General features: G+C 60.4%; 2 protein-coding genes across 4 annotated transcripts in view; one reads left to right on the forward strand and one right to left on the reverse strand.

Annotated features, from left to right (window-relative positions):
* LLGL1 (lethal giant larvae homolog 1 (Drosophila)) overlaps window positions 1–8,034 on the forward strand; it is an 18,488-nt gene extending 10,454 nt beyond the window's left edge. The window contains exons 12-23 of the mRNA XM_011975304.1: window positions 812–965; window positions 1,040–1,144; window positions 1,667–1,959; window positions 2,255–2,402; window positions 2,644–2,797; window positions 4,768–5,063; window positions 5,627–5,891; window positions 6,061–6,175; window positions 6,341–6,453; window positions 6,682–6,802; window positions 6,916–6,995; window positions 7,750–8,034. Of these exons, the coding sequence (XP_011830694.1) occupies window positions 812–965; window positions 1,040–1,144; window positions 1,667–1,959; window positions 2,255–2,402; window positions 2,644–2,797; window positions 4,768–5,063; window positions 5,627–5,891; window positions 6,061–6,175; window positions 6,341–6,453; window positions 6,682–6,802; window positions 6,916–6,994 (1,843 nt within the window). The 3' untranslated portion in view covers window position 6,995; window positions 7,750–8,034. The remainder of the gene's footprint in view (window positions 1–811; window positions 966–1,039; window positions 1,145–1,666; window positions 1,960–2,254; window positions 2,403–2,643; window positions 2,798–4,767; window positions 5,064–5,626; window positions 5,892–6,060; window positions 6,176–6,340; window positions 6,454–6,681; window positions 6,803–6,915; window positions 6,996–7,749) is intronic.
* Window positions 8,035–8,323: 289 nt separating this feature from the next.
* FLII (flightless I homolog (Drosophila)) overlaps window positions 8,324–10,625 on the reverse strand; it is a 13,419-nt gene continuing 11,117 nt past the window's right edge. For all 3 annotated transcript variants that reach the window (XM_011975282.1, XM_011975281.1, XM_011975280.1), the window contains 9 exons: window positions 10,422–10,561; window positions 10,100–10,337; window positions 9,814–9,968; window positions 9,668–9,728; window positions 9,434–9,562; window positions 9,248–9,354; window positions 9,059–9,164; window positions 8,862–8,927; window positions 8,324–8,780 (listed from right to left, as the gene is read on the reverse strand). In XM_011975282.1, the coding sequence (XP_011830672.1) occupies window positions 8,646–8,780; window positions 8,862–8,927; window positions 9,059–9,164; window positions 9,248–9,354; window positions 9,434–9,562; window positions 9,668–9,728; window positions 9,814–9,968; window positions 10,100–10,337; window positions 10,422–10,561 (1,137 nt within the window). In that variant the 3' untranslated portion in view covers window positions 8,324–8,645. The remainder of the gene's footprint in view (window positions 8,781–8,861; window positions 8,928–9,058; window positions 9,165–9,247; window positions 9,355–9,433; window positions 9,563–9,667; window positions 9,729–9,813; window positions 9,969–10,099; window positions 10,338–10,421; window positions 10,562–10,625) is intronic.

Consider the following 10,625-nt stretch of genomic DNA (forward strand, 5'->3'; position numbering starts at 1 on the left):
CACACACCTTTCACCCACCCCACACATACCTCTCACACCCGCCCCACAGTCACACACCTCTCACACCCGCCCCACATCACACACCTCTCACGCCCACCCCACAGTCACACACCTCTCACGCCCGCCCCACAGTGACACGCCTCTCACGCCCGCCCCACACACACCTTTCACCCACCCCACAGTCACATACCTCTCACACCTGCCCCAGTCACACACCTCTCACACCCGCCCCACAGTCACACACCTCTCACACCCTACCTCTGGGCTTTCACCACTGCCCGGGGCCCTGCTTGGGCTCTGCAGCTGTGTCCCAAGGCTGCGCCATAGATTTGTCTACTTCCCCTGCCCCCTCCCTGCTTCCTCCTGGCCTCTGCAGTCTTCCTGCTCCTCCACCTACGTGATTGCCTCGGGCCCCAGGCAGCTCCTCCCCCGGGATGCCCCACGCTCTGTTCTGTGACTGCCTTGCTCTTGATCACCTTTGATGGCTGCTGCAGTGCAGGCAGAACCCCCGTAGTCCTCTGTTCTCTACATGTCCCCCTTGGCCGTCTCCTGTTAATCAGGGTGGTCATTTCCACCCTGTGGTTTAAAGGGCCCAGGTGCATGTGGTGCATGTGGCCTGGCATATAGCAGGTGCACGGTGCGCCTGTGCTGTATACAGTAGGTGCCTGTTGTTTTTTGTAACAATAAGATTCTGGTCAGTGTTTGGCACGTGCAGTAGGTGCTTAGTGAGTGGTCATCAGATGAGTGAATGGAGGGGTGTGCAGGCCTCACAGGAACCCAGGGGTAGCCCTGACATCTGCCTTCCCTGCAGCCATGAGGATGGCACTGTGAGGTTCTGGGATGCCTCGGGTGTGGCGCTGCGGCCGCTCTATAAGCTGAGCACAGCTGGCCTCTTCCAGACGGACTGTGAGCACGCTGACAGCCTGGCCCAGGCTGCCGAGGACGACTGGCCACCCTTCCGCAAGGTGGGCCCCTCCCCTGGCCCTGATGAGCTGGTCCCAACTCTGCCTGGACTCATTACTCCTTCCCATCCCTCTAGGTGGGCTGCTTCGATCCCTACAGTGACGATCCCCGGCTTGGCGTGCAGAAGGTTGCTCTTTGCAAGTATACAGCCCAGATGGTGGTGGCTGGCACTGCAGGCCAGGTAGGGCTGGGTGTCCCCTGGGTTGGAGATGTCAGGGAGGGCTTTCTGGAAGAGATGGGTCTGAACTGGAAGGTCTGGTGGAGAGGGAGATGGACTGGCACAGGCAAAAGCCAAGGTGGGAATAGGGCTCTGGGTGGGGCTGGCTGGGGTGAGGACAGATGGGAAGTGCGCCTGTTGCTGGGGGAACCACAGTGTTGAGGAGGGGCGGGAACTCATGTCAGTGCTGTGCTCCGGCGCTCATACTTATTGCTAAATGGGAGATAAAGACTCAGGGTAAGGGTGAACATTTGCCCTCAGAGGGCAGGGACTAGTGTGTCTTGGTCATCACTGTGTTCCTTGTGCTCAGCGAGGGCCTTGGTATACAGTAGGCATTCAGTGAGTGCTTATGTAGCTGATGAACTGAAGACAGTCCTAGAACCACCTTGGTGGTGGCTGGGGCTGCTTCAGAGGCTACAGGCTGAGTGGGGCCCAGGGCGGCCCCTCCCCTGTGCTGATGCTCACCCTGCCTGGCTGTGGGCTCAGGTGCTGGTACTGGAGCTCAGTGATGTGCCGGTGGAGCAGGCGGTCAGCGTGGCCATCATAGACCTCCTCCAGGACCGCGAGGGCTTCACGTGGAAGGGCCACGAGCGGCTGAGCCCACGCACGGGGCCGCTGCCCTGGCCTGCTGGCTTCCAGCCCCGTGTCCTGGTGCAGTGCCTGCCGCCAGCTGCTGTCACCGCTGTCACACTCCACACCGAGTGGAGCCTCGTGGCCTTTGGCACCAGTCATGGCTTTGGCCTCTTCGACTACCAGCGCAAGAGCCCTGTGCTGGCCAGGTGTGTGGGGTGGGGGCGGCTGGGCAGCTGGAGCCACCAGCGAGATGGGGTCTGGGCTTCTGTTTCCGCCTCTTGTGTTTGGTGTGGCAAAGGCCCCACTAACCTCCATTGCCCCATAAGAAATAACCTGGCAGCTCCAAGAAGGACATTCTCAGCACCAGCAGCAGCTGGGTCCACAGGACTGCGCCAGAGGGGCTGTGACTCCCTGACCTGGGTGCCTCCACAGGCCAGCAGGAGTGTGGTGGCTGCTCCAGGAGGCTGCTCTGTAGCACAGCTGGACCCTGTCTGCCCCCAGGTGCACTCTTCACCCCAATGACTCCCTGGCCATGGAGGGGCCGCTCTCCCGGGTGAAGTCTCTGAAGAAGTCGCTGCGCCAGTCTTTCCGGCGCATTCGCAAGAGCCGTGTCTCGGGCAAGAAGCGGGCTGCTAATGCCAGCAGCAAGGTGAGCTGGGGTGGGCTGCACGGGAGCTGTGCCTGTGTCCCGTGCCTTGGCCTGGCCCTGGTCTGGGACCCCTGGGGCCTGCTTAGCTCAGTGCTCCTCCCTTGGCAGCCCCTGGGCCCTCCAGAGGGATGAGTGAGCTGAGCTGGGTGGTGGAGGAATGGTAACAGAACATAGGGCGCAAAGCAGGATGCAAGCCGCTGGGGTGCTAGGGAGATGGTGTTCAGGAGCGCCTGCCCGGCAGTTGCAGGAAGCCAATGCACAGCTGGCCGAGCAGGCCTGCCCCCATGACGTGGAGATGACGCCCGTGCAGCGCCGCATTGAGCCCCGCTCTGCCGATGACTCCCTATCAGGCGTCGTGCGTTGCCTATACTTTGCCGACACATTCCTTCGAGATGGTAAGGCAGGGGCAGAGAAGGGGCAAGGGTTGGGGAGGCTGGCCTCAGTTGGCCACATGGGAGATGGGTGGTGGGACTGCACCTTCCAGGAGGTTTGAAAGTTTTACTGAATGTGACTGGGCACAGTGGCTCACGACTGTAATCCCAGCATTTTGGGAGGTCGAGGCGGGTGGATCACCTGAGGTCAGGAGTTTGAGACTAGCCTGGCCAACATGGTGAAACCTCATCTCTACTAAAAATACAAAAATTAGCCAGGCGTGGTGGCGGGCACCTGTAATCCCAGCTACTTGGGAGGCTGAGGCAGGAGAATTGCTTGAATGTGGGAGGCGGAGGTTGCAGTGAGCCGAGATCGTGTCACTGCACTCCAGCCTGGGCAACAGAGTGAGACCCTCTCAGAAAAAAACCCTTACCATCCAGCTCCCCCAGGGGGACTGCTGGGTCACCCCCAGTGTCCCTTGGGGAGCTGGATGGTAAGGGATTTTTGAGTGAGCTGGATGGGCCTCTCAGATCTGAGCCAGGAGAAGGGAGGTTGAGGCCTGGTGGATGACAGTGAGGGTCACCAGCCAGTGCCCAGGCCCCGGGGTGGGCATGCATGTGGGCAGCTGCCCAGCCACTTGGCTGGAGTGGAGCAGGTGAGGGTCGAGGAGTGTGGCTCAGGGAGGTACTGCTGCTGGCCAGAGGCCGAGGACCTGGCTTTGATTCTCGGTGGCCTGGGAGCCCTGGGAAGGTCCTGGGTTTGTTGATTGAGTCACTGATTGATTTTGAACTTGTACAATGGGAGAATTTCAAACATACACAAAAATAGAGAGGTGGAAAGTTGTCCCACATATCTCACATGCCTGCTGCCAGCCGTGTGCCCCTTGCGGAGTCTGCCCACCTCCCCCACACTCTTTGCTGGTTTTTTGCGGGGGTATTTTAAGCGAAAACCCAGACACAAGCGCTTCAGCGTGTTCCTGACAGATGTCACTGACAGTCACTGCTCACATCATGCCCTGTAGAACCGATGTAAATTCCTGAGTGTCATCTGCTTGGTCTATGAGCTCAGCTTTCTGATGCCATTTATTTGTCGAGAGTCTTTGTGCAGTGGATTTTCCCACTGTCTGGATGTGGCGGGTGCAGCTGGAGGTGGGGGGTTCTTTGACTTTTTGTTTTTTTCTGACTACAAAGACCCAGAGGAGGACAGCCTGGGGTTTTTACTTGTTCCACTGGCCTGAGAAAGCCGATAGGTTCATGTTCATGGCCGGCTGGGGCTCCTGTTGGGCATGTTTTGAGTTGCGCAGACACTTACTGCCTCAGGATCCATCGGGTCATCAGAGAGCAGGTAGTGAGTCTGCTCTTGCTTCTGCTGGGCTGAGCTCCAATTCTCCACTAAAGCTTGCCCCCAGAGGTTCAGTTCACACAGGCAGAGCAGGGTCGATGGATGGGCGTCCTAGGTGTCCCCAGGCTTGGCAGCTTCCTCTGGCTGCCACATAGGGAACACACTGAAGATGAAGGGGGTGAAGCAGGGCTGAGACAAGGCGCACCTGTCGACAGGACTAGCAAGGGGACGCGGGGGTGGAGAAAGGAGTCGGGGTCTTCTGGGGCTTGGGGCCTGAGTGATGCTAGGATGGAGCTGCGTTTACTGAGATGGGGGCTGAGGGTGCAGTGGGATGGGTCTGGAGGGCTCGGTCTGGTTTGGGTGCCCATCGGCATCCTGTGCAGATGCGCTACAACTGTTCGGGCCTCTGCAGGAGGGCTGCATCCTGGGCTCTGACTGCAGTCAGCAGCATAGAGCTGGGGTCTCAGGCCTTGAGACTGGAGGTCACCAGGGAGGCATGGGACAGGAACGAACCAGCCCTGAGTCCCAGGGTGTCATAGTTAGGAAGCAGGGGTACAAGAGAGGCAGGGCGGGACCTGCAGTCTGTGGGGAGACCACAGGGGAGATGCCTGGCCCACAGGGAGCTCCCTCTTCTTGCATTTGTTTTCTGCAGGGGCCCACCATGGGCCCACCATGTGGGCTGGCACCAACTCAGGCTCCGTGTTCGCCTATGCGCTGGAGGTGCCGGCAGCAGCAGTGGGTGGTGAGAAGCGGCCTGAGCAAGCGGTGGAGGCCGTGCTGGGCAAGGAGGTGCAGCTGATGCACCGGGCGCCTGTGGTGGCCATTGCCGTGTTGGACGGGCGTGGCCGCCCACTGCCCGAGCCCTACGAGGCCTCACGGGACCTGGCGCAGGCACCTGACATGCAGGGTGGTCACGCTGTGCTCATCGCGTCTGAGGAGCAGTTCAAGGTGAGCCATTATAGTCTGGGGGGTACTCCCCTCCAGGCCCCAACCTCATGGACACCACTGGACCCTCTGGAACCCCTTCCTGCCTGTATCCCCCACCGTTGGGACCCTAATTCCCTTGCACCCCAGAAAACACCCCCAGTCAGCAGAGAACTCCTACGGAAGAACCCTGATACCCCGTGATCCTGCTCAGTTCCCCTGGGAGGGCAGGAATCTAGTCCTATCTCACTGTGCCCTACGAGGCTCCTGTACCCTGCCCAGACCCCTGATTCCAGTCCCCAGGGGCTCTGCCTCGAAAGAACTCTAGGTTTGGTGGGGATGCCAGTCTCATCATCTTGGCGCTCTGTGATTGGTTTTGTCACAGATCGAGAGAGGGCCTGGGAGGTTTCTGGAGTAGTGTGAAGTCTGGAGTTTAGTGGGGCAGTCAGGTGTACAGGCAGGGGAGGCCACGTGGCAGTGCAGCGGGGCTTTGTGGTGGGAGCTGGTGGGTCAGCAGCTATGAGGGTGAGGGGCCCTGGGGATGAGGACAGGGCCAGGCTATGTGCTTACCGGCCACCTGCTGTCAGGTGTTCACACTGCCCAAGGTGAGCGCGAAGACCAAGTTCAAGCTGACGGCCCATGAGGGCTGTCGTGTGCGCAAGGTGGCGCTGGCCACGTTTGCCAGTGTGGCCTGCGAGGACTATGCTGAGACCTGCCTGGCCTGCCTCACCAACCTGGGTGACGTCCACGTCTTCTCGGTGCCTGGCCTGCGGCCCCAGGTGCACTACTCCTGCATCCGGAAGGAGGACATCAGCGGCATCGCTTCATGTGTCTTCACGCGCCATGGCCAGGGTGAGACGGGGCAGAGGCCGAGGAGGCCTTCCTCAGGCGAGCGAGCTGAGCGGGACCAGTACTGCCTGGGAGCAGGAAGGGCACTCCGGGTGGGCACTGGCCCAGGCCACGGAGGAGCTGTGGTTGGTGGCACCTCCTAACTGCACTCCTCATTCTTCTGTCCACCCAGGCTTTTACCTGATATCCCCATCAGAATTTGAACGCTTCTCCCTAAGTGCCCGGAACATCACAGAGCCACTCTGCTCTCTGGACATTAACTGGCCCCGTGATGCCACCCAGGCCAGGTGGGTGGAGGGGCAGCCCCTAGCCTGGGGGACCTGTGACCAGGGCCAGGTCTCATCCCACCCCTGAGATTGCCTTCCCTGGGCGCGGGAGTGGGAGGGCAAGGATCTAGGGTGCCAGCCTCGAGTCATCCACCTATGGTCCCCATCATGGCCCCATCTCTGCAGTTACAGGCTCCGAGAGTCACCCAAGCTGAGCCAGGCTAACGGGACCCCAAGCATCCTTCTGGCCCCACAGAGCCTTGATGGAAGCCCTGATCCAGCCCACAGCAAGGGACCTGGTGAGGGGGGCATGAAAGGGGTCCAGACCCTGGCCCCACAGTGCCCTGGGGGAGGGAGTCAGGACTCACATAGCTCAGGGATTGGGCAGGCTTCTGTAGGAGATGGGTGGTTGTGTGCTCATTGGTGCCACTCCTCACCATGGGCTGCCTTTGGGTCTGTGTCCCCAGGCCCCCAGGTGCAGAGGGTGCTAACGGTCCTGGTAAGGGCTGATCACTTGCTCCCTGCAGACACCCCAGAGCCACCCGAGGCTGCACTCTCACCCATGTCCATCGACTCAGCCACCAGTGCTGACACCACGCTGGACACGACAGGGGACGTCACAGTGGAAGATGTGAAGGATTTTCTGGGGTGAGGCTGGTGGGCAGGTCCACAGGAGGGGCTGCCCTGTCCCCTAGGCCTCCTCCCCAGGGCTGCCAGGGGCTCCCCTGCCCCAACCCCTGAGCACCATCCCCATCTTGCAGCTCCTCTGAGGAGTCGGAGAGGAACCTGAGGAACCTGGCAGAAGATGAGGCCCATGCCTGTGCCATCCTGATCAAATGAGGTGCTGCAGGGGTGGGGCCCTGGTCCTCACCACTGGCAACGTCCACCCCCTTCAGCCCTTGCCTGGGTACCACTTGGCCCTGCTCTTCCACCTGGGACCCTGGCAGGCCCCTGTGTTGGTGGCACTCTGAAACCTGGCTGCCTTCCATGGAGTGCCGCAATTGGGGCTCACCCAGACACCAATGTCATGGCTGGGTATTAGAAAAGCAGGGCCAGCCCCTCAGCCTTTGCATGTGGCAGGTGGTGGTTAGGACAAGACCAGATTAAACCACTTAGAGGTGGCAGTAGTTTGGGGCTTGGGAGCTGGTTTGGCCAGTCTGTTTCATAGATGAGATCACTGAGGTGCATGAGGTCAGGTCTCATCGGTTGGGCCCAGCAAGTGGCTGACTTACCCTGCCTGAGTCTGTGTGGATCCTCACCTAGATCTGGGGCCCATAGATCTGCCCAGCGCATTTGCTGCCTCGTGCTCCCAGCCACCTAACTGTGGGCCATAGCCTCACCCTGCACAGGACATGGACACCTCCCAGCTCTTTGTCTGGTGCCCCTCCCTGGCCTCAGTGGGGCGTATGTGGCCTGGCACTTGGATACCCACCTGGAGACTCACCAACCCCATCTCAGGCGGTTACTGAAGGGCCCTGCCTGCCCTGCAGAGGAGACAGTGGCAGCACCTGTGTGGTCCGGCCACTGTGGCAATCCATCTGCCCTCTTTGGCCCTCCCTCACCTTCTGCTGATACCTCTTCTCTCCCTCTCCCAGGAAGGCCAGAACTATCCCGACCTCCACCTGCCCTGCTCGGAGCTGGAGTGCTGGATCCCTGGCACCTGCCTGGCCCCTTAACATAGACCCACGCCTGCTAACCTGTAGGCTCCACTGGGACCTGCTGTCCTGTCCTGCCTGACCCTGGGCCCTGGAGCAGCACCAGCCCCAGGGTGTGGGCCTGGGACTTGGGCCAGAACTGAGCCCTCCTGCAGGCATTTGGCTGCCCTGGGGGCCCACTGCCTAGGGAAGAGGACAGGTGGGGCCCAGCACCTTGTGCCACCTCCCGCTCCACACACCGTCCTTCCCCCTCACTTTGCAAAGAGTATTTTTCTAGCGCCTGGGCTGGACGGTTGTTTCTAAAACTATTTTGGTACCTGCTCCTGGGCCAGTCCCCAGCCTGTCATGAGTGTGTGTGTCTGAGTGTGGATGCGACTGGGAGCTCTGCTGGGCATCCACAGCTGGGGCCTAGTCAGGTGTGTGTGTTTGGGGGGGGTGGGGGGGGCCCAAGATGAGTTTCCCTGTAGATTGTACCTTGGGGTTTTTTTCTGTTATTTTGTTAAAATTAGCGCCATTTTAATATTAAAAATACTGATTTTTAATATTGAAAATAAAAGCATTTAATATCTCTTAAAGGGCAGCCACATCTGCTTTATCCCTGGCAGAGAAGTGAGGGGGTTTCACACGTGCTCACACTGTGGAGGGAATCGGATTTCCCAGACCCCTGAGGGCACCTGTCAGGGTCATCCCCATTGGTGCTGCTTGAGGCTACTGGGGACTGTGGCACTGGACGTGGCTGGAGCAGGCATTGTCACCTCAGTATATTCTTTGCTAGCAGACAGTGGATGAGGGCCCCTTCCTCTTCCTCACCAAGCCTGGGGCTGTGCCAGCCTGTCTTAGGCCAGGGTCTTGCGGAAGGCACTCCAGGCATGGAAGCAGCGGGTAAAGGCGTGCTGCTCGTTGCCCTTGCGGACCAGGCGCAGCCGGCGTGGCCGCTCATGTTCCTTGGACCGCATGTGCTGGATATACACCTGGCAAGGGGACAGCGAGCCTTGGGTGATGACCCTGCCCTGCCCACAGGCCCACCTCGGCCCTCCCTCCACCCAGCTTACCTGGCAGGCCTTCAGGCTCAGCTTGATCTCCACCTGGCTAGTCTGGGTCCCCACCCACATGTAGACCTGTGGGTGCAGCAGAGGAGATACGGTCGCATGGGCGCCTGGGAACACCCCCTTGCTCCTGGCCCCAAATTTCCCATTTATAAGTCTATGGGCGCCGCCTCAGATGGGCAGGGCCAGTGGCAACATCGCACCTCTTGGCCGTTGTCTAGCAACATGATGTCGTCATCTGCCAGGTCATCTTGACAAAAATCGGAGCATTTCTCAGTCACTGCGAAGTAGCCCTTCTCGTTGGAGCACCTGGGAATCAAGGGTCAAGGTGAGCCCAGAGGTCATAAGCAGCAGCGCCAGGACCGAGGGGAGGGTCGGGGCCCTGGCCTCACCGGAAGAGCCGTGTGTGCTTCATGTACTCGGCGTCGTCATCATAGGGCTTCTGTGCCCCAATGCCGACCCAGAAGAAGTTCTCAGGCTCCTCGCCTTCGTTGATAACCTGCGGGAAAGGCCAGTCCAGCCCAGGGCCCCTGCCTGCCCTGGCTCCCCTGTGTGTGCCCGCCCGCCTGCCTCCTGACCTGCTTGCTGTAGGAGGTGTCAAACATGGTGTTCAGGATGTCTTCTGCCAACTTGGCTTCGTCAGGGTCTGATGCCCGGCCCACCCAGGCATACACGATGCCCTGGTTGTCGTCACTCTCAAAGGGAACCTGGGGAGTGTGCAGGGGTGGGGGTGGGGGTGTTTGCAGCTGACTCAGCCCCCAAACACCCCACCCCTTGGTCCACGGAGCCCTGGCTCACACCCACAACCCCACCTTGAGGATGAAGCAGAACTCGGAGTTGAGAAGACTGGAGTCAGTGTTGATCTGGATGCACCTGTGGAAGGGATGGGGCATCAGCAAGGAGTCAGGCCTGGTTCCCTGACCCCTGCTCGCCACTGTGTCCTCCCCCAGCCAGGCACCGGGTGCAGAGGGCGCTGCCGTTGGTGCGGATCTGGTAGAGGCTGGGCTGCTGGGCGCCCTGGGCCGCCTTCCTCTTGCCCCGGTGGATGATGAACTTCCTCTTGAAATGGGACAGAAACTTGGGGTTCTCCTGCTGCTGCGTCATGCGTACCACCTGGGGATGTGGAAGTGTTAGGGGCAGCTCCCTGGACCCCCACCTTCCCCTCAGGAGCCTAACCTTCCCTGGGTCTGGGCCCCACCACACCCCTCCGCCTGGCCTCGGGCTCGCGGGGCTGCCAGGCACACCTCCAGCTTCCCAGGGAAGAGGCTCTCGAACTTCTTCTGCAGGCTGAAGGTGAAGGTGAGCCAGCCCATGTTGGAGGCTTCGCGGCCCTGCCAGAAGTACACAATGCACTGGAAGTCCTCCTCTGGCTGCTTCTCCTCTGCCTCAGCTGTTGCCTCCTCGCCGCCTTTGCCCTCGGCCTTCTCCTCCTCCTTGTCTTCCTTTTTTTCCTCCTCCTCGTACTCCACGGGCACCCAGTACCTGCCGGGTTGGAGGGTTGTGAGCAGGGGCTCGAGCCCTCAGCACCAGGGGAGGGACCTAGGGAAGGGAGTGCTGAGGTGGCACCTGCAGAGGAAGACGTAGCAGTCCTGCGTATAGAAGTGGCCAAACTCCTCTTCCGGCAGCCGTGCAAACTTCTTGCCCTCCAGCACGAAACCCTCCATGCCGTCTAGGTCTTCGTTCCACTCCTCCATCAGCTGCTCCGCCTGCAGGCGGCAGGGACCCGCCCCGCGGCAGGTCTGAGTGCGCTTTGCGCATAGGCCCCGCCCT

This window comes from Mandrillus leucophaeus, unplaced genomic scaffold, assembly GCF_000951045.1.
Source record: "Mandrillus leucophaeus isolate KB7577 unplaced genomic scaffold, Mleu.le_1.0 Scaffold153, whole genome shotgun sequence".
Classification (NCBI taxonomy): domain Eukaryota; kingdom Metazoa; phylum Chordata; class Mammalia; order Primates; family Cercopithecidae; genus Mandrillus; species Mandrillus leucophaeus.